The sequence below is a fragment of the Crotalus tigris genome, unplaced genomic scaffold (assembly GCF_016545835.1).
Source record: "Crotalus tigris isolate CLP2741 ecotype Arizona unplaced genomic scaffold, ASM1654583v1 scf7180000022411.5474196:2289641, whole genome shotgun sequence".
Taxonomy (NCBI): domain Eukaryota; kingdom Metazoa; phylum Chordata; class Lepidosauria; order Squamata; family Viperidae; genus Crotalus; species Crotalus tigris.
The window spans coordinates 1870371-1894381 of record NW_024099112.1 but is presented as its reverse complement, the minus strand read 5'-3'; the positions used below and the strand labels follow the sequence as shown (position 1 = coordinate 1894381).

General features: G+C 37.0%; 1 protein-coding gene across 5 annotated transcripts in view; it reads right to left on the bottom strand.

The window, feature by feature from the left end:
• PPFIA4 (PTPRF interacting protein alpha 4) overlaps positions 1-24011 on the bottom strand; it is a 102442-nt gene that overhangs the window by 66830 nt on the left and 11601 nt on the right. For 4 of the 5 annotated variants that reach the window (XM_039319160.1, XM_039319163.1, XM_039319164.1 and 1 more), the window contains exon 2: positions 8632-9493. In XM_039319160.1, coding sequence (XP_039175094.1) covers positions 8632-8868 — 237 coding nt within the window. In that variant the 5' untranslated portion in view covers positions 8869-9493. Of the gene's footprint in view, positions 1-8631; positions 9494-15308; positions 15330-24011 lie in introns of those variants that run through there. The other variant, XM_039319162.1, reaches the window with a different exon arrangement.

Sequence of the window (24011 nt, the reverse complement as noted above, 5' to 3'; positions counted from 1 at the left end):
GAAGGGGGTTGGTGCCACCATAAAATAGCAAGTGGTGAAGTCGAACTTCTTACTTCAGCAGACAATTTATTAAGAAATCTCATTAAAATACAGACGCATATTAATTCAAACCCCAATCACTATGATGCTAACAACAGCACTTTCAAACAAGTCTCTTGCCCTTAGATTAATTTTATTTTTCTGTGGAAAAATTTCCCATCCCCACAACAATAGTGTTAAGTAGATAAAACAATGAAATACTGACAATTATATTTCAATATACTGCTACCTCTATGACACTTTGTCAAGTCTACATTTCTCTACACTTCTACATCTATATCTGGCAGTACAGTAAGAGGCCTCTGGCTTCCTCTAATGCTGATTTCCTCTGGTTTACTGTATATATTACAGTAAAAAAGAAGCGATCACCAGGAAATAAAACACCAAGGTTTTAATAAATAAAATCAAGCTTTCGATGGCTAGCATCTGCCATCATCGTCAGGATACAAGATAGCTAGTGAGGGAACCTGCTTATAAGCATAGCTACTGGTGTAGACCAGTAAGATATTTCAACCAAAAACCATGCAGTTCATCTTCACCTGTTGCTGACCAATTCTTGATCTTCCTTGCTCTTTTCTCTACAATTTCTGCTGTTATTACAAGTTCTTTCATCTCATCTTCTTTTTATTATTATGCCCTTCTTTTAACCAAGCTGCATCCTTGTTGTATTTCTTTGGATTATCCCATATCTGCGCCCGGAACTGCACTGTTTCTTCCTTGTCAGGTATTAACTAGTTCATTGCAGTTTCTCCATGGGTAGATTGGTAGAAATGTTTCTGATTTGACTGAAATTGAAGATTTTACCTAAAGTGTGCAATTCAAAGTACATTTTCTTGCAATTAAATAATTGTCATTTACCGCTTTAATATTTCCAGAGCTTCCTTAATCTTCCTTGTTTCTAAGTGATACGTCTTGATGAAGTATTCTACAGTCTTTTGTTTCTCAGCTTCTTTTCTTTAAACTGCTTTAACTTGTTAGCATCTGATTTTAGCATGCTGATTTTATTTTCCAGTCAGCTCTTCCATTTTGGTAGTGCAATATTTAGCTTTCTTTCTTTTTCATTGATTCTGCATTCCAGGTATTCAGTTATAACTGCAGCCATACTGTACAGTATTCAGTTTGTTTCTTTAAGTGACCTAATACCTATATTTGATATTACAGTATTGGCATCTTTTAATACGTGCTCACTTTGGAACGATCTTCAATGCAGGCAACTATGTTATTGTTTTATGCTGTTTTTTTCTTTGTTTTAGTTCTTCATTTTCAGTTAGAAGGCTTTGTTCTTTCTGAAGAGAAGGCAGAGGAGAGAGTGACTGGTTTGGGAATGAAAATGATTCAATAGATATGCTGGCTTCCTCTAATGTTGATTTCCTCTGGTTTGCCTCTACAGTCTGAGCTACTTTTGGCAAGGTTTTGATTTCTTTACCCTGGGTTGTTGTTGTTAGTTGCGAAGTCATATCCGACCCATTGCGACCCTATGGAAAACGTTCCTCCAGGCCTTCCTGTACCATTTTCTGGGGTCCATTTAAGCTCACGCCTACTGCTTCAGTGGCTACATCCAGCCACCTCATTCTCTGTCGTCCCCTTCTTCTACTGCCCTCAATCTTTCCCAGCATTAGGCTCTTCTCCAGTGAGCCATTCCTTCTCTTTAGGTGGCCAAAGTATTTGAGTTTCAACTTCAGGATCTGGCCTTCTAAAGAGCAGTCAGGGTTAATCTCTTCTAAGACTGACCAGTTTGAACGCCTTGCAGTCCAAGGGACTCGTAGGAGTCTTCTCCAGCACCATAGTTCAAAGGCTTCAATTCTTTGGCGCTCAGCCTTTATGGTCCAACTTTCACAGCCATACATTGCAACTGGGAAAACCATGGCTTTGACTATACGCACTTTTGTTGGCAGGGTGATGTCTCTGCTGTTTAGTATGCTGTCTAGATTTGCCATAGCTTTCCTCTCCAGGAGCAAGCGACTTTTAATTTCTTGGCTGCAGTCCCCATCTGAGGTGATCAAGAGGCTCTTTAGTTCCTCTTCACTTTCTGCCATTAGAGTGGTATCATCTGCATATCTTAGCTTGTTGAAATTTCTCCCGGCAATCTTAATTCCAACTTTTGATTCATCTAGCCCTGCCTTTCTTCTGCTCTTATGAATACTTTACTTTGTATCATAAATCACTGTTGATCTGCTATCCCCTGTCTTGTTACTTTCTGATTCTGGATGTTGCTCTTTTCAGAACCTTTTACCTTCTTTTCAGATATCCTTTTCTTGCTGGACTTGAATTGTGGTAACATATAATTATTTCTTTGTTTTCAATCTTTCTATATTTCTGACTGATAAACAATTTTTCTTCCAGTAGTCCTGCTGGCCTTGGTTGCTCAGCCAACAGTCCTGAGAGTCCTATAGCCCAGTTGTCACCAGATGTCCAGAACTACAACACCTAGCATGGTCCTTTTTGACCTAGGTGATGACCAAACTGGTATGGATTACTGTAAATTACTGTACACCTCACCATTTTAGTTACTGGAGAGATATTCTTTGTCTGGATCTTCTGACGAGATCTGCAAATACAAGTAGAATGACTGCAGAAAAGGTCAGGGAAAAATGAGCTACCATAACCAATTCTTCCTTGAGAGAAGTAATCTTGCAGTTGTTGCAAAACAGACAAGGAGCTAGACATTTTGGAATATTTAAACACCCCTATTCTTGCGGCATAATTTTTTGGAGCAAAAATCCAGGCCCATAATGTTATGAGATTTAGTTCTCAGACAGTGAAAAATTATATAATAGCAAATGTACCATGATAGCAAAACAACATGATAATGTGACAATGACAAAAACAAAGACTGCAAAGAGGCAAACTAATCTGCTCAAAAGAGAGAGGATGTACTCCTAGATACAATGGGAAGGAAAATGAAATGTAAGAGTATTAGTATATACTGGACTTCATATGGAACAGTTCAGCTGCTGAAATACTTTTTTATGACTTCCTACTTTCTTTAATATGTATTTCAATACAATAGCCAACAAAATGGATGCACATGGAACTTTATTTAAAAAAAGAAGCCAGACCATTGAATTCACGATAGCACAAACCAACACAAACTTGAAAAGGATTAAACTACCATACATTAAAAACATCTCAGAAACAATAAACAGACTAATGCCATTTGAAATTATTGAAGCATACAAACCAACTAAAGCTCTCCAAAACATCTTAAGTAATTCAGGTAGCCCCAAAATAAAAACAGGAATCATCTACAACACATAGTTTAAGGATTGTAACAGCCACTATGTAGAATAGATAGACAGAAGACTAGCAGAATGTATCCATGAACACCAACTAGCTATCAGAAGATACGATGAAAACTCTTTAATTTCATAACATATGCACAAATGTAACCATAGTTTTGAATGGGAAAGCTTCCTAGACCAAGCTAAATCCAAAAATAATAGGGAATACCTGAAAGCTTGGCACTCAGGCAAATCAGCCATTAAAGAGGCACATAGAGATAAACAACTCTTACACACCATTCCAAGGAGACAATAACAAAGCTAAAAAGGGAACTAAGAGACCAGAACACCTCCTTGAAAGTAATCAACATTTAGATAAGCACGGAGTAACACTAGGATTATCACCAGACAAACAATCAAGCAGTAAACAACAGCCTAATCAAGGAATTACCAAAGAGAAAACAACATCCCCACCAACACTAACAAGGCAAGCAACAGTATATAAACACAGTAAATCCCATTCACTTCTAGCACTGAAAACATTATCTATTCTGGTAAGAAAATGTTTGAAAGCAAATAACCAAGCTCAAAGAACATTAAAAACTCCACAGTTCAACCTGAGCTACATAAATTTTCCTCCATTGCTATATCTTTATTACTTGTCATTTTTGCAAAAGGTTTATTCTTGAATATGGTAATTCCTTCTTGTCACCGTATCCAAATCTTATTTATTTACTAGCTATACCCGGCCACGCGTTGCTGTGGCTCAGTCTGGTTAAATGGAAAAGAAAGAAAAGAGAAAGCGCACATTTGTAAGATGTTTAATTTCACAATGCAGCGTGTGTTGCTTTTACGTCCAACAGATGGCGCTGTTTTTCAAAAAAAGCATCTTTTACCTGTCACAGGTGTGACATCTATATAATAGTAGGTATATAAAAACACGTGCAACGTCGAATGCAACGTTGTGTCAAAATTTCAAAGCAATCAGTGAAGAACTTTCAGAGATTTAAGATTTTGAACAAACGAACATTTACATTTTTATTTATATAGATAGATATATTTATTTAAATTTATTATAGGCACCCAATTCTTATGGATTCTGGGTAGTATACAAAACTGAACCAAATAACAATCCAAATCCATAAAAACAAGTAAAACCTAAAACCACAAAGTCACCCCAGACTAAAATGATCTAAAAATAACACAAAACAAGCAAAACATTACTACTTCAAACAATATTAACCCCAGGCCTGGATCTAAAGTCAGGCTTTCCAGAATCATGGGACACAAGGTGCTATCCTTTCATTAAATTACTATAGAATTGTAAATTCCTTTGGAATCCAACCTAGTAAAAATATGTGTTTTCTGTAGTTATTATAAGAGTTCATACATGAGGGGGACAATGTAATACTTGCTGTCAAGCCCTTATAGAAGGAGACAGAGAGTTTAATATGGAGTTTAAAAACATGAATTGAGGGAAAGGTATAAAGACTTGAAAATGGAGTTGCTATTGATTAGATAAACCACTAATGAATCTTGGCATCAACTGATTGTTTATTGCTCCTCCTGTTTATCTCTAACGTCTTCACAATTCTTATGAAGTTCAGAAACCTGTACTAAGGAACAATCCTTCTTTTTAACAACAGTTACAGCAAAATGAATGTTGTCTAATTATACAGAAAAAAATGAAGCTAGTTCTTTCAGTTTTTGATATGGGTTAGCAATATTTTGCAGGAATCTGAGGCCCAAGAATAAGGTTTATGATATAGTCACAAAACTGATGGGGGGGATATAATCTATGCTTCTAATTCTCGCACACATGATCAAAGCCAGAATATTTAGGATAAAATATGGGGAAGTTCTTTCTGTGCTGTACTGTGCTCTGTTGAGCAAAGGTAAGAGATGTGAAGCAATGCAGGTAATGAACTTTGTATGCATGGGAGCTCAATGTAATGCTTTCCCAGTTTCAGCAAATGGATTGTGAGCTCGATGACAATCTATTCTTGCAACTATCAGAAATTGTAATAAGAAAACCAAATAAAGTTGAGTGACTCTTGGTGATAATAGATGATAAAAAAGAGAAGATTCATGAGATTTTAACTGAACCACAAACACTGGAATCAATAGATTCCATTCTCACAAGGCTGAATGTGCAAGATATGTACGTTACATGCAACTGAAGATTTTATGAAGTTGCCCATGGCACCAGAATAAAATAAGTTCTGGTGCTTTACAGCTGAGCAGCCAGGCCTTAAATGTTACACAAATGATTAAATATCAATGGGTAGTCTCACATATCTGATCTTTTTTTAATTTTCAGATGTTACTGTGGCAGATATTAGGATTAATTTGTTTCCAAAGAAGCTAGATCTGGTTGTTTATTTATTGCAAAATGTACAATATTTTATTGATATTTCAAAAGGGGGTGGTCTCTTGGAAAGTCACTCTTCTGAACTGTAACTAGATTCTTCAAATAATAAACGTAGATCTTGTGTGCATTGACCTAGCTCTTCTCAGAGAGAGGAGCTGTCCAGTCTCCTAGCTAAGAGAGTTCAATATTCAAAACCACTAATGAAAGAGAGGAGGTGGGAATGATGGAACCAAAGAAAATAATGTAGAGAACACAAAGAATATTTCTTTTGACAATACAGTGCCATAATTCCTCACGTATTTCATTGATCACCAAGTAGAATTGTATTAATGCATACAAAATCTTTGCGGTAATGTATGCATTTCTCCTGGCAGACCCTTTAAAATTGGGATTTAAGCCTCATTCATTCCAAACCACATATGAGTTAACAGTTGACAATCAACAATATATTATCTCACTGAGCATTTGTCTTAGGTTACAACTTTGTGATTGGCAGTCACCTGTTTGAAAGATTCATCAAAAATAGCCCCAAACAATGTCACTAAATTGACATAGTTGTTCACGTCTGGGCTGTAAGTTGGTTGCCAGTCCCTCCGTCAGAAAGCTAATTATAAATCTCATATTAAATCAGTCCATGTGGTCTCAGAAAGATGTACAACTCATTGAGAAAGGAAATGAATTTGCCCTGAATTTGCCTCATTGAGAAAGGAAATGAATTTGCCCTGAAAATGAATTGAGAACTGATACAGCTCCCATTATGGCTGTTGGATCCTGGATTGCATCTGAGTTGTCACTGGGGATAAATTCCATCACACTTGTGGCACTAGTTTGTTCCTCATTAAACAATCAATCTCAGTTGCCTCATGATTATGACACTAAAAAGGTGGTAGCAATCTGTTCCACATACAGTTCAAAAGATTTACAAATATAAGCATGGTTTATTTCTGGAGTATTTGGTGCTTTTTCTCATTCTTCATGGATGAGATGAGTAGCTGAGATTGATATTTTGTTTTTATTATAGATACAAAAAGACTTAATAATAAATATCACATACCACAGAATCCAAATCACATACCACAGAATCCAGCCTCCATTTTTTGTTTCTCTTTCTCCCACCCTTATGTGGTGACAGACTTCTTGCTATTTGTTTCACAGCCTTGAATAATAATGGCACCTGCATTGTCTTTTGATAAAAGTCCTGTCTTGTTTGCAAGTTACTCACTCCTAATCTAAAAGCTTATAGATAAATCATATAGATCTAAAAGTTTACATAAATTCACACATAGTTCTTACATAGAATAGTATGTACGAACATGTGTTATGTTACTAGCCATCTCACATGAAATTATTTTATATACCCAAAATGCTACCCATCAAATAGCACACTGCTGCAGCAATCTATAGAAAAATGTGTAAGTAAGCACTGCAACAGGCTACAAAACTAGCTTACATAACTTCAAGTACACATGGCACCACACAGTTTAAGAAAGCTAATGAGGAGTAAAACATAATTTAAATAATTACAGATGTTGGAAATGTACTATGGTAATATTACTATATATTACAAAATTGCTATACATTAAATATGAATAATTATGACTAAAGAGCTCTTTTCTTTAGCCTGAGACATTTAAAACTTCCTGTTGAAAGAAGCAATTACAAAATAGAGTAATTCCATATATAACATCAGAGAAATTTTCAAGATTTAAAATTTTATGTTCATCACATAAACTTTATAAAACTTGTTGCCAGAAGAAGTAGAGTGGATAATCTCAGCAATAACAAATAGGCAGCCCAGGCCATTTATGACTTATATACTACTACAGTACTTGTGATCCTTGAATGCTACCTGAAAAAAACGATATTATAACAGACAGATAGGTGAAGTTATGAATTACTGCTATTGTAAAAATACTGCCACTTCAAAGAGAATAGTGATACCTTTCACCAGAATCCTAAACTGAGTACCTCAGTCATCTTAGATAGATTAAATTTATATTTATTAAAGCTGGACAGTGTTTTGGTTTCAACTCAAGGTGATTTAGAGTGCTTAGGAGTGTGAATAAAACACCCGTCTGTGACTCATTAAAGCAATTTTTCCAGCTGCAGCTGCATAATCCTGAAAACCAAAACAGGTACTATAATTTCTCACGATGCAGCATTCGCTCTCCCATTTTTTTTCAAAGAATCTCTCCCAAAATGAGCCCAAAGCATTACACAGCCCTGATATTTATTCTCTCTCCATTAAATTGAAATTGAATCTATTAATTTTCAAACAATCTAATGCAGCGGTTCTCAACCTATGGGTCGCGACCCCATTTGGGGTTGATCGACCATTTCACGGGGGTCGCCAAGCAAGGCTGTCTGCCATTTTTTTCCCCTTTTCCAGCGGGTGCCTTACCTCCCTTGGGCTGGGCCAGCTGGTGGCCCAGCCGGTGGTCAGCCTGCTCCGTCTCTGCCGCTTGCCAGCTATGCCTCGGCCGGCGCAGGGGGCGGCACCTTGCATGTGTGGCACTCCCGGGCAGGGAAAGTCCTCAACTTACAACCGGTTGGGTAGTCCTCGACTTATGACCGGTTTAGTCCTTGACTTACAACGGTTTAGTCCTCGACTTACGACCGGTTGGGGGTTGCGGCATTAAAAAGGTTGAGAACCACTGATCTAATGGATATTCAGCTATTTGAGAGGGATTTTCATTTTCATGGTCTTCATTTTGCATACCTAGACAGACTATCTTTTCTAAATAATGATGGTAGAGAATTGTTCTAAATGAGAAAGCCAACGCTACTTTAGAAGCATTACCTCTGTCAAGCACTGGTGACAAATAAGAAAGTAATGAATACAGTATTATCTTTATGTCTTAATGCATTGGTTTAGCGATTACAGTATAAAAGCTATTTTCTCTGTACTAAATAACACAAGATCAATACACTTGAGTCTAACTATTCCTGCTGCTTGCTTATATTTCAGCTAACAAAAATCTGGTATATTTATCTTCTTACCTGAGGTAGAGCAGAGTTTAACTGTCTCTGCAATTGGTCTCGCTCATGCAAAGTCTCTTGCAGCCGGCCCTGAGTCACAGATAGTGTCTCACGTGTTTCCCGAAGAGTCTCTAGCAGTTTATCTCTCTCATCAAGCATGTTCACCATCAGCTGTTCAAAGTTGGCATCAGAATCAGAGCCTGGCTGTGGCCCTAAGGGGTCACCCTCACTAATGGTAGGCATTACCTCACACATCATGGCAATACTTTGCAAATTGCCTGTGCTAGAGCAAGAACTTGAATTTCCAAGGAAATCTCCCTAGGATGCCTCTTAAGGCAGTAGAAACAGCAAGTTAAGGTCACATGGTTACTGTAGGCCACTGCAGATTGTGGCAACTGTCAAATGTAGATGATAAAGTCCATAAAATCTCCATTTCCTTTTGCAAATAACTGAAACTAACATTAAATATCTAGAAAAATCAGAAAAAGTCATCACATTGTTACGCTCAAAGTATATATAAAGTAAATATGATCAGCAAGGCCCCTAGATTGAACTGACAATGTGATCTTGTGAGAATCATTCCCATAATCTTTGACAGATCTTCCTTTGATCTCTCCAGTGATGACCATCAACCAGGGCATAGACTTCTTTGTTATTAAAAACATTCATTGTTTCCATTCAGCACCAAAATCCTTGCGGTCTTAAGATCTAGAAAGGATTAGAAAGCCTACAAAACATTTCACTTGTCTTGATATGATCAATAAAAATCAACATAGACAGATCAAGCAATAGTTTATGAAATCCAAAGGGAAAGTAGACTGGTCATTCTTGAAGCAAGGTTAAACTTTTGCCAAAGATTTATCTTTCATTCTTCATTTAGAATCTGTTGGAAAAGAAAATATTTACAGGTTAGAATGGTCAATTTTGTTTCATTTCTAAATTTAGATCAAAAAGCTTTTAATTTTCAGAGAAAATTCAGAAGGGGAACAATTTATGGAGAAGTCTACATCACAGATTAATACAGTTTACCATTTGTTCCCTTTAGCCATTCTTAATTTAACCATCAGGTTTTTAGATGTAGAGGCCATGGAGGATTTGTTCTAATTTCAGAGCTTTAATATTTATTGTACATTGTATCTTTTGCAGACTATTTTACTGTAATGTATCTTTAAATTAAGATTCATTTAACCAAAATTCTATTGCAGAATATTTGCTTATTTTTATCAAAATACTAGACAATGCGTGACTCTTTGGATCATTGTTTCAGAGATATTTTCTTACCAGATACCTCAATGCCTTCAACAATGACAGAGTTTCTACTGCCTTGCCTTTAAAAGAGCTAGAATAAATGCAGAGATGTGTCTGTTTCAAAATCGCCCAGTCAAACATCAGCATAGGAAATATTTTATGACATTTTATATAATCATAAACTATTTTTATTATCATAAACCAATGATGGCGAACCTTTTAGAGACCGAGTGCCCAAACTGCAAACCAAAACCCACTTATTATCATCGGGTGCTGGGTAGGTGTGGCTCATTGGGTGGGTGTGGCCAGTTGGGTGGGCGTGGCTGCAGTGGTAACAGCAGACTGGGTGGGACTAAAAAGTTCAATCAATCAATTCCAACTTTGCAAGATCTTTTTTTTTCCCACAAGAAAAAATTGACTGATTGATTGAACCGTTTTTTTTTTGTACACGGCAGCGGAGGCCTAAAGCGAAAAGGTTTTATAAAACCTAGCTGAAGGCCTAGGACTGGGGCAATGGCGCACGTGCCCACAGAGAGGGCTCTGAGTGCCACCTCTGGCACCCATGCCATAGATTCGCCACCACTGTCATAAACTGTCTTACGATTATTTTATCTCATAAAATGATTTATAAAATTTGCCAAATTTCAAATCCATTTGAAGTACCTTGGTTCAAAAGGTTTTGCTCTATGGTGTACAACTTCACCCAATTAAAGATTACAGAAATTAGAGTTGAAATACTATATAGATTTTTCATATTCTTTGTACTGCCTCTTGCTTTAGGGTAATGACTTAGTTGTTTCTGCTACTACCATCCAACTGAAGTATATCATTTCCAATGTGTGAAAAAGAGGGATCACAACCTGTACTATTTTTCTTGCAATAATTAAAATAATTTCTATAGCACCACCTCCTGATCATATAGTAACAAGGCACATAAGTACACCACTGAATTATTTTTACTTCCTGGAAATAGTCTCATTCTTTTAAAAATATGATTAACATGATTTATTGAACAAATATTTTCAGTTTACATTTTATGGGAGCTGGGCAAGCTAGAAATATGAAATATAAACAAATTGTATGAAATAAAACAATACAATAGAAGAACCAGAACAAAAAATAATTTAAAAAAGAATAAGTGAAAAAAAAGAGGGTGCATCTGAATGTTGTGGCAAAATGGAATGATTTTTTCTCCCACCAAAATAAAGAGTAAAAATGGGAGTAGAATACTTTAGAGAGTCCTGACACCAAATCCTATTTGAAATCCCTAACAGTCCTAAAATTGCCATTTTATAGGCTGATTGCAACTCAATGTTTTTGCTTCGTTCAGATTTTTAAGAGTTTAAATGGAAGTGAGAAATATCTGCAAGGCAAATCCTCCCACCTATCTTTCAACTCTCTTCTCCAACCTAAAATTGGCCTAAAATGGCTGCAGGGGAAAAGTTGTTTTAAGAGTGCACTTTGTCCTTCCCAGAGGTGTCTTATTCCCATCACCACCCTCAAAACATTGAAAATACACCCACACACAAACACAAGCAGAAAAATATCAGCCTCACTTTCAGTAGCATAAACACATCAGCAACTTTTGCAGCCTTATACATTCAAAATAACAACTTCTGCCTCCCCCAAAAAAACATTCTCCATGCCTATATATATAAGCACTAGCAACAGCTAAATCAAATAAATATATGGCAGGTTGGGAAATTGATTTGCAATTGAAATTCATCTTGAAATCTTGAACCTGGTCTGGAATGTCATCAAAAAGAGAGCTAGTTTAAGATATGGCAGTGATGGCGAACCTTTTAGAGAGTGAGTGCCCCAAAACCACCCCTCACCCCTGTCCCCGCTCCGCTGGGCCCGCTGGACCACCCACCACCTCCATGATCTGCCACAGATCATCCAGGCAGCCCAGCAGCGCCGTGGTGGCCATGCTCTCCGCCCGTGCCCTGCAGCATTATCTGCATGCGATGGGGTGCAAGAGTGGAGTCTTGTTCCCTCTGCCCAGCTACCATGTCCTTGGCTGCACATCATTGTGTGGGCTGAACCCGGGGGTGACTCTCCTCCGGAGGACTGCTGGTGAGGAGGGGGCTGTGGGAGGAGGCAGGGCTGGGGCAACCGTGCGTGTGCCCACAGAGAGGGCTCCAAGTGCCGCCTCTAGCATGCGTGCCATAGGTTCGCCACCACTGAGATATGGCATTTCAAAACTGAAAATGTTTTTCAAAAAACTTATTATGCATTTACCAAGAAATGACAAATAAATTTGAATACTGAACAAGCATTCTCAAGATAATTATACATGGTCCCAGTATTTTTCGTATTCCAGACAAAATTCAGAACGGCAACAATAAAATATTTTAAATTAAACAAATAATGCACCAAAGCTGGAATTCACAAAACTGTTATCCAGTAGGCTAATATTTTCCATGTGTATGGAATTACTGTATATCCGAATATATATTCATGGCCTAAGTAGATTTTAGTCTTTCCACTATTATGACAGCCTTCAGCTGATGAAGTCCACTAAGATATATTGTCTACAAAAAAAATTGCCAGGAAAAATTGCCAGGAAAAGCTATCCACAAATCACGTGAAAACACACTTGAGGGGAAAATTTACTATACTGTAAGATTAATGGAAGCTGAAGTAGTTCTACCATTAATACAATTCAATGTATTGCCAAGTATTTCTGAGAAAAGACTCTTGAGTACCACTCTTCCTAAACAAAAAATACCAGATGCCACCACAAAAGATAATATACATTCAAACTATTCTACAATTAATTAACATGTAAATATAATTTTAAAAGCTCAGCTGTACTGAAGGGGCTGTTACTGAATGCTAGAATTGGAAGAATGCCCTGTTCAAATTAAGCTTTTCTGGTCAAGCCCAGATATACATTTTAATATAGAAGCATTATTACCACAGCATTCCCACAAGTTCCTTCCCAAAATGAAAATCAACTTGTTGTAATGATAAACAATGATCTTCGCTGAGATGAAATGCTGGCCACAAAAAGAATCAATAATATTTAGCACAGAAATTAAAGCATAAAAACAATCACTGTTTGATCAGCATCCCAGAAACCGTATTTCTTAAAAATAAGACAAATATGAAGAACCAACTGAAAATGTAGAAATGAATGCACTGAATTTAACAAAATTCAACATGCTCTTACAACATACAATTCAGCACTTATGCACACGATCCAACTTTATTCTATTTTTTTCCATTTTTTCCTTAAGTTTAGTACAGCTGGAAAATAATCAGAATAAACTGTTTCCAATCTTGTGTTCAACAGATGGTAATATATAAATATCAATAGCAGTTTTCACTTAATAAGGAGATATGAGATCAAAACACAAGCATTATTAGATTCAAGATGAGTAACGCTATTTTCCTTGGACTTCATTTTATCTTATTTATACCCCACATCCAAAATGCGGAAATCTGACAATAAGAGGCCAAGAATGCAGATTTCAAGACTTGTCCTGAAATCCTGTTCTAAAATATCACCTATCGCTAACTTGCATTTTTAGGTGCTTACGTATATTGTGCCATCATTTTCCATGGAAGGCTAGAACTCATCTGAATTTTACCTGTACAGGTAGTCCTTGACATATAACAGAAATGGAGCCTGCCCATTACAATCATAGGTCATAACACACATAAAATGGATGAATCATGAGACTGATCCAATTTTATGACCTCTTTTAGTGATTGTTAAGCAAACACTATGGTCAATAAGGCACAGTTTTGGCAAAAATCAGAAATTTCAGTTTTTGGCAAAACCATTATAAAATGTTAATCACATGCTGCTGCAAATGGCCATAAATGTGTCCATGTTGCCAAGCACCCAAGGTTTGGCCATGTAAATGCAGAGAAGGCCTGACAGTGTCTCCCTCTCTATTTCAATACCTACAATGGTTACAGGTTGGTTTGTTGGTGCAATTCAAAGTGCTGATTATCACCTATAATCCCCTGCATGGCATGGGGCCTGGTTACTTGAAACACTGCCTGCCTCTATATATTTTTGCTCTTCGGGTGACAGCACCTATAGTGGATAATTCCAAGTCCCATTAATTAAGTAGTATCATTTTATAGGACCCAGTTCTTCTAGGTCTTTGATTAAGATGATGGTTAGATCTCATTGGTTTGATTTTTTTGGTCTTTCTGGTTCTGCTTCCAGTGAGTTACCTTCTCTTTTTTTGAGGAGGGGGTCTATCTTTTTACTTTTTCTTGAGATCCAATCTTATCCTTCCAGCAATTTGCAAATACTCTATGGTATATTCCAAGTTCAGTAAGCTGGATTGCTAAATAGATGTAAACATTGTAACATATAATACAATTTTTCTTCCTTTGTGCAGTTTCCATTTCTTTGGAACACCAATATCATTTGCTATATTCCACATATTGGAATTATGCCATTAGGTCTCCATTATAGTAATTAAATCCTATCTCCCTTCGAGTTCAATCTTAACTGGTTTATTTCCATACTCTAAAATTACTGTATAGACCAGGGGTGTCAAACTCAATTTCATTAAGGGTCACATCAGCATTGCGGTTGTCCTTGGGGCGCCGGGTAGGTGTGACCGTGGCCTACTGGGTGGGCGTGGCTGGAGTGGGTGTGGCCTACTGGGTGGGCATGGCCAGCTCTTCATCGTTCGCGTCAAGGGTGCCTGTGGGGGCCTGGGCAGGAGTGGGACAGATCTGAGGGTCTCTGGCAGAAGGGAGTGGGACTGGGGCAAGCGCCAAGACATGGTCCACTGGAAGAGCCTCACTGTTCCTCTCAGGCCATGCAAGGGGGGGCTGGATGGTGTTGCAGGCTTCCCGAGCCCTGGGCAGCAGAGGTCAAAAACACCCAGCCCGGCCCTCAAGCACCCTCAGCACCATGCCCAGTCCCACTACCCCAAGGGGGTGCCCAGCTGCACTTACCTCCTCCTCAAGGCTGCTGCTGCTGCTGTGCTTGCTCTCCTTAGCCAGGTTGCTCATGATGGGTATGAGGGCAAAGTCAGAGGTAGGCCCACTCCCTCTCCATGGGAGGAGACCCGGCTTTGTATCCAAAGCTTCCTTAGCAATAGGATGGGAGACGCCCAGGATAGGCCAGGAGGAGAGGGCAAGGAAAGGGTGAAAGGACAGCAGGGCAGGACTAAGGCAGGACTTCCCTCAGACCCTTCCTCTCCTTCCTTCCTTCCTTCCTTCCTTCCTTCCTTCCTTCCTTCCTTCCTTCTTTCCTTCCTTCCTTAGAACAGAGTGGTGGGAAAATATGTGAGATGAGGGAGGGAGAAAAACAGGCAAGAAACGCAGCTGGGGAGGTGTCACCCTTTGTGAGGAATGAAGAAATGCACCATCGCCTGGAAGTGGCCAGCACATGGCCCTCGCCTACTTCACATATCTGACTTGGTGGGCTTTGGGGGAGGGGACGCCATGAGCAACATGAGAGTCGACGTTACCTGCACAATGCTGTCCATTCCCCAGCCTGCCTGGTTTCGGGACGCAGTGAGGCGCTCTCCTCACAGTGTCGAGAGGCTGAGCCGGGCAGCGTGAAGCTTGCCAGCTTTGCACCTTGCTGCCTGCTGAAATTGGGCCTTGTGTTTGACATGTCTGGTATAGACAATTGAATACTATGGTACAAAAGGAAGCATAATGTGGCTTATGAGTTTTCTGGGGTGCAATCTACTGTATCTTGTACCAGCAATCCATCATCCAGATACCTCAGACTAAAATTCCAAGCCCCAAACATTTCCTAATAAAACAATTTGTATAACTACTCATTCACCTGCAGCATTCTTTCTGTGGACTTCTCTTCCACAGAATTTTCCATCTTGATTGTCTTTTCTAGATCTTCAGATTCCACAGTAATAAGATTGCAAATCATCTCTTAACTATTGTTTATTCCCAGAAGGATTAGTAAGAATCCTAAGTTTTCTTTCTAATTGCCTGATGTATGCGTCACCACTGAATAGACCCTAAATGTACTAGGGAGCACATAGGAGCATATAGCCATACAATATATGTACTTACCCAATTCACTGAATATGTCTATGGTATAATAAAACATAACAACAGATTCATGTCTCAGCGGGTGAAAATATGCAGCTGAGCCTAACAGATAAGCAGAAGTGGGTGTAGTCAGTACGTACTCAGGTGGTAGAACTCCAACAAATATCAAGGCTAAATGCTAGACTAGGAAAATAATATTTAAAAAATCCTAGAAAGTTAATGGCAAACTGTTCACATATTGAAGCCACAAAAACTACATGGATAAGATTATTTGGGACACTACACATCCTCTTCATGACCTGTTTTCCTTGTTACCTTCTGAAAGGAGGCTTCATGGTATCCGTAGCAGAACATCCACATTCAGCCATAGTTTCATTCCATACAGCATTAACCTTGCGAACTCTCAAGCTTCCTCTTTCCATTATATATTCAAGATGGACAGTATTTAATATTTATTTGTTATTTATATATAGGTGTGTGGGTCTATACATATGTTGTACATAGTATGTTTAGGTGTGTGTCATGTATGTGTTTGACTTTGAGAGTGGGCAACTAAATTTCTTTTTTGATGTGTGCTGTTGTGCCCACAGTAAAAAAAATGGCAATAAAGGTTATCTTATCTTATCTTATCTTATATATAAAATATAAGCAAATCAATTCAATAATTCAATACAGTAGAAACAAAACTGAGGAATAACCATTGCACAATTCAACACTGAAGAGCTAATGTCTTACATAATATTAACACTACGTTTTACAGTTTTGATTATGTTATAAAAATGCTAGAGACATTTGAAAGTTAATTGCAAAATGTTTGCTTTTTTCTGTTTCTCAATTTTTCTCCCTCTCAAGTGCATACACTTTCTGTAGTCATTTTATCATTATTGCATATCATATTTTATTCAGTTTTTATGAGAATACTATTTTAACTATTTTATCAGAATTTTAGTCATATTTGCCCAATCAACTTGAAGCAATGGAAGGTAGAATTTCCTTCACCTACATCACTAACTTTTTCTCAAAATCTGAGCTAACATAAATGTGACTTTGTTCTATACTGTAAAGTGTAAATTAAACTACTTGCTTTATTTTGATGTAATTTACATAACATTTTGGAGCAATATCTTCCTCTAATAAAGGAGAATATTTGTAGCTCAGGGCTGAAATCTTCCTCTCTCTAGATACAAAGATGCGGGACAAAATGTTACAACACAGCCTCTCATTTTATAAGGAATGTCCAAGTTTCCAGAAGTTTTTTAGCCTTTTGGGAGTCACAAGAGGAAAAGGGATAAAAATTGCATTTTCTCTTCCCACCTTTCTCACTCCTCAAATGGTTTCCTATGATGTGGGATATGGTTCTAGAATACTCTAGAATATCCTTCTTGTTACAAAGAGTGGGACTCTGAACATAAATTCAGACAGAAAGCAACATGCTGCAGCTCAATCTAGAAGACAAATGCACCAGCATAAACTATAGTTTAAAATGGGCATGTGTTTGAATACCCTTCTTGTGCTACAAATGCAAAGAAATACCAGCATAGATTTACTATTCACTTTAAAATATCAGGACAAGAAAAACACTTAATGACATTCTAATATCAATATCTGAACTAGCAATTATTAGTAACTAAATGTGCAGCTATGCAGCTGCAGCAGCCTCTGATTTCTGAGCACAAACACGTACAATTCCTCCTCTGCATTAGATCACAATAAGTGCTAATTTATTCAGAGGTACCAGCACTAAGCAGTGCTGCCAAAGTCTACACTGTAACACACTAAAGCTTTGACGAGACAAATAATTATGCCTTGCTCCACATCAGTTGAAAGCTTTAATATATCATGCCGCTTGCCTTAGCACCAAGTTACAATAGGAAATTATTTGATTTCAGCCTCTAGAAAACAGACAACAAAACTATATTGCTATATTAGAAGATCCAGTCTGGGTCGGTCACCAGGACCATAGGTTTATTCTTCCAAGCTTTCGGATGTGCTGGAACCCATCTTCATAGTTTTGTTGAAATAAAACTATATTAGTTGAGAAGGCCTGGTTGTCCATTCAGTTTGGAAAATGAACAAACCATTATCAAAAGAACGTATTCCATCAGTTGCTCTTCTATGTATCAACAGAACACATTGCTCTGCATTTACTGGAAAATATTCACAGCATTTAATCTGTGAAGTTAACAGGAAAAAAGATGTGCCCATTTTCCACCAAATTCATGATTTAAAACAAGCCAACGAGACCTAATGGAAGACTTAAAGTCTTGTTGTGGTTAGTTGCAAAGTTGTGTCCGACCCATTGCGACCCCATGGACAATGTTCCTTCAGGCCTTCCTGTCCTCTATCATCTTCTGGAGTCCATTTAAGCTCACTCCTACTGTTTCAGTGACTCCATCCAGCCACCTCATTCTCTGTCGTCCCATTCTTCTATTGCCCTCAATCTTTCCCAGCATTAGGCTCTTCTCCAGTGAGTCCCTTCTCATTAGGTGGCCAAAGTATTTGAGTTTCAACTTCAGGATCTGGCCTTCTAAGGAGCAGTCGGGGTTGATCTCTTCTAGGACTGACCGGTTTGAACACCTTGCAGTCCAAGGGACTCGTAGGAGTCTTCTCCAGCACCATAGTTCAAAGGCTTCAATTCTTTGGTGCTCAGCCTTTCTTATGGTCCAATTTTCACAGCCATACATTGCAACTGGGAAAAATCTTGAAGAGCACATTATATACTGGATATTATGCAGCATCCAAAATCATTGCAAGCCAGATACAGGTAGTCCTTGACTTACAATCATTTGTTTAATGATTGTTCAAAGTTACAACAGCACTGAAAAAAGTGACCTATGACTGTTTTTCACACTTATGACCATCGCAGCATCCCCATGGGTCATGTGATCAAAATTTGGATGTTTGGCAACTGGCATGTATCTATGACTGTTGTAGTTTCCCAGGGTCATGTGATCAACTTTTATGACCTTCTGATAAGCAAAGTCAATGGGGTAGCCAGAGTCACTTAACAACTGTGTTACTAACTTAACAATAGCAGTGATTCACTTAACAACTGTGGCAAGAAAAATCATAAAATGGGGCAAAACTCACTTAACAACTGTCTTGCTTAGCAATGGAAATGTTGGGCTGAATTGTGGTTGTAAATTAAGGACTACTGTAGATACCTTTTCTCCATCAAGATTTACTAATCTGCAATAGCAATTAGTCATATATTTTTGTCAAAATGTGTATTCATGCAAAAAAAGGCAAGGATTGTAATTGTGAATGTGTACTTTAAGAGTCACACATGCAGAAACATGGCTCAGATCTAGCTTTGGATAACTGTTTGACAGGGAAAAATAGAAAGGAGAAAAGTGCTTGGAGAAGATAACATATGCACAAGTTTTCATACTGCCAGTAAAATGGTAGTTTCTCTTTTGGGAAGATGATTAAAAACTAAAATCAAACTAAAGTGCCAAGAAAAATGCAAAATGATAAAAATATAGGCTGTCATCAGAGAGAGGCATATTCTATACTCCCTCCTCTACTTCTAAAATCTGTGCTTGTTTTCAAAAAAACAAAACATCTAAATGCTGTAACTAAAATAATGCATACAAATTTATAGTTTATAAAATTCAGCTAATGAGAAAAAGAAAGGCAAATGAAAGTAGGTTGGTTGGAAGATTGTATTCTGTTTTCCAGACATCTTGCTTAAAAAAAAAAACTAGGAAGGTAAGTGTTATGTCCCGAGCCTTGCAAACGGCTCGGGCGTTTGCAGGCAGTCCCGGAAGGACTCAACAGTAAGGACCCTCTGTAAGCCTGTGCCTCAGATGCTATGCTACTCATGAGCATAACATAGATCTAAATCCATATAAATCTAAGTGTAATACCTTGATTGAGAAAAAGATGTGAAATACAGCATGTTTCTATTCAATTCTCAATTACTACTATTGACACTTTAGAAAAATTGAATAAGCCTCTCATTTTTATAAATGAAGATTGAGTGATCTGAAATTTGCAGGGAAAGGAAGAATTATCTTGTCAAGTTTAGCAAAAAAGCTTTTCAAAACATTTTGAAAAATACTGTGCCAGAAACTGGTTACCTTTATATAGAATTATATATGACAACCCAAAGAACAAATTGAAAAAAACTAGCAACACAACAAGATACAAGAAGGATTACTGCACAGTTTGGTCATCATTTCCAGTTCTAAAAGTCTGGACCTCATGAATACTTCTGTGACTTGGATTTTTTGGAAAGCTGAGTGGAAGACACCCAAAAAATTTCAAGTGTAACACTATAGCATTGAATTGCAGAGTACACAACCATTTTGAGGGGGGGGGAAACCTCTTTCTTTTTTGGAACATATGACTCAGGTTCTCTATTACTACAGCTCCAAGCATTATTTCAGCTCAATTCCCATTAAGTCTTTTCTGAAAATGTCAAATACAACAGTCTCAGTTAATTTGGTGGCCTCTTGCATATTCCATCACATTCTCTGAATGAAACTGTAGTATTATTGAGCACTTTTTTTTCAAATTCCCCATCTTCTACATTTGCATCTCTGAAATTTATTTTGTAGGAAATTTTTCCCACCTTTTTTTATCTCTGACTCTAATCCAGTATCTCCCTGTTGACTCAGATTTTCATCTAAGTCTCTGACATTCGGCTTATCATCTTATTTTCCAACATTGTTTTCTTGTTCCTTTATGGTTTTAATATTCTTCTTTAATATTCTGTATTGCTATAATATTTTGCTCCTTCAGTGAGCTCTACTCATTTTAAAATACTATCTATTCCATTTTGACTTTTTTCATTCTTATTATTATAGTTTGAAAATAATTACCCAGTGCTATCAATTTTATTTATTTATATAAACAATTTATATAGCCACCCATCTCACAGTATTGATACTGGGCAGTGCTCAGGGGATCAAAACTAAAAATCTATTTTTGTTATTTCTACCATCACTACATGCAATAATTTCTACAATAACTATATGCTCCATTAGAAAGTAGAAAAACAGACTGAATAATAATAAATAAAGTGACTCATAGTGCAGAAAGCCTATATAATGAAAATATTTCCTGTTCTAGTCTCTCGTTCTTTCATTTTACTTACTTCAAACCTGTGAGTTCTGAATAATCGAATAACAGAGTTGGAATGGACCTTGAAGATCTTCTAGTCCAACTCCCTGCTCAACCAGGACACCTTATACCATTTCAGATAAATGATTGTCCACTCTTTTCTTTAAAATCTCCATTGTTAGAGCTCCCACAACTTCTGAAGGCAAGCCATTCTGCTAATTTATCCTTATTTCTAGGTTGGTTCTCTCCTTGATTAATTTCCTGTTCTACCTTCAGATGCTTCGGAGAATAGGTTGACCCCCTCTTCTTTGTGCAAGCCTCTTAGATAATGGGACACTGCTATCATGTCATCCCTATTCCTTCTTTTTTGTTAAACTAGCCATATCCAATTCCTGCAACCATTCTTCATATGTTTTAGCCTCCAGTCCGTAATTATCTTTGTTACTCTTCTCTGCACTCTTTCCAAAGTTTCAACATCCTTTTTATATCATGACAACCAAAACTGGATGCTATATTCCAAGTGTGGTCTTACCAAGGTATTATAAAATGGCACTAACACTTCATATGAACTTGAACCTACCATCAAGGAATTTCATGCAACAATACTGCTTGAAATTTGCTATGATTCTCAAATTCAGTTGCCATATTTATTCAAATATATTCTCAGTTATAAGTAGAAAAGCTTCTTCTGATGTATGTCCCTGTCTATCTCTTTCTATAGCAGTGTTTCTCAACCTTGACAATTTTAAGGCATGTGGACTTCAACTCCCAGAATTCCACAGCCAGCATTGCTGGCTGTGGAATTCTGGGAGTTGAAGTCCACATGCCTTAAAATTGTCAAGGTTGAGAAACACTGTTCTGTAGCTACCTTTTGATATTATATATTCAAAATTGAGTTTTTAAAATTTAAAAATGGAAAATATACTAATTATTCTCAGTATATAAATCAAAAGAGATGATTCTTGTGCATTTAAACATTTTATGTGAATCCAGTCTATTCACAAATTCATTGGTTCTCATATTATTGTATGCCTGCATGTTCAACAGATCAAAATGTTCAACAGGATTTATAAGATTCTAATGATTATTTTGAAAAGATTCTAATTATTTTCACTACCTAATTATTTCAGGCTAAAAAGACCAACATGATAGCAAGGCAGTTTATATACAATGTCAAAGCAGATCAGAGCAGCCAATTAATGTTTTACGGCCAGGCTATGACATTGTCAGACAATTATGAAATTGCCTCCAACAAACTCTGATTGAGCTCCAGTCCTCTGAGGTCTGCATTTGTCCACTCCACCAGGACTTTTTGCTTGAAAAAGAAAATGATTTGATAAATTATGGTTTGATGATTAGAAAGGTTATAGAAAGAAGAGAATTAGAATGAAATTGGAGAAAACAGTTTGAACTGTATGTATAATTACTGAGAAGATATCAGAATTCTGTTCTTTATATACATAATTTTTTCATGCTTTTTTTTCTATGTTCCTGTGTTTTTCTTTTCTTTAACATACTTACTTTGCTTTATTTTTCTTTCTTTCTTCTTTCTTTGATTGTATTACTTGTTATCTAAGAAGAGCCAATTCCTACCGTCATTGTAGCTAGATCCTATATCCAATCCATAAACAAAGAATCACCAAACTCTTTGAGATGATGGCTTCATATGTGTAAAAGTTCTGCCTGAGAACAATTACGGTACCTAATAATATTTATTGAGACATCATCTTTTTAAAACACAAATTCTGCTACTGATCTCCAGTACCACTTGATCTTGGGCCAATGTGCTCACAATAAAAAATGACAATAAAGGTTTATCTATCTTGCTGTTGCCTTAACTATGTTTTACCACTAGGTTTTTGGAGCAGGATAGTAATGTTCACTGTAATATTAACTTGACTTTCAATTGCCACTTCAACTGTTATATTTGTTTGCTTCTTACACCATGAACCAAATTCCTATGCTGGGCTGAACTTTCACTATAATTTGTCAAATTATAAACTGTTATGTATGCATCTGACACAAAATGGATTGACCTTTCCCACCATGGCAACCATTTTGTCTGAGCAATCTTTTCCATTCTAGTCATTTTGTGAGAATATATACAACATGCTCTTAAAATTCTAGATGTCTGTTCAGAGAAGTCTGTGTGTACCTATATTGTAGTGTTTCATTCATTAAGAACCTAACTTTCAAACTGGAGTAATAGCTTTGTGGTACCTTCTTTGATCAGCTGTTAATTTTGATCATTGACTCTTAATTATACATTTCTTAGTGGCCTACTTCTAAGGAAAGCAAGTACAAAGAGCTTCTTTATTATAATTCCCACCAATTACAAGTGCTTTGTGTCCTATGCTGTAAGATCCCTTTTTTATGAGTCCTAAAGCTATAAAGTGAGACTATTTTGGATGTATGTATGTATGTATGTATGTATGTATGTATGTATGTGGATTAATTCTACATCATAGCCACAAGAAACAACAGCATACCCACACAGTATGTTGTTCAAATATATTAGAAATTTTCACAATATAATAACTGCCTGCAGGAAAATGATAAACTATAAGAAATTATATAAGCAAGATATTTAAAGATGCATCCTAATAGCACAGTTCAAAGAATACAAACAGAAAATAATACTTAAGTAATTTATATTCTGCCTTTTCCTCAATCAAAATGTAATGGCCATATACTCTCAAATTTAAAATACTACCAATACGTCCTAAAGATGAATATATGGCACAACATTTATTACAGCTGAACAGAGACTACAAATCTTATCTGCAATTCAAAGCAGATAAAAGTAATTTCTGCTTACTCTCTGAAAATGAAAGTATCTTCCACAAAATCATAGAACTAGAAGGGCCATTTAGGTCATGGGGTTAAATCCCCTGCACCACTCAAAAATTCAATTAAAGAATCCTCAGTAGATGATTCTCTGCTTGAACAACTCTAGCAAAGAGGAACTCAACATCTCAAATGTATATTGAACAAATGCTATCAAAAGAGTTCACTATTTTCCACTATCAAACAGAAGAAAAGCTTTCCTAAGATTCAACTAGAATATATCCTTCTGGTAACATATT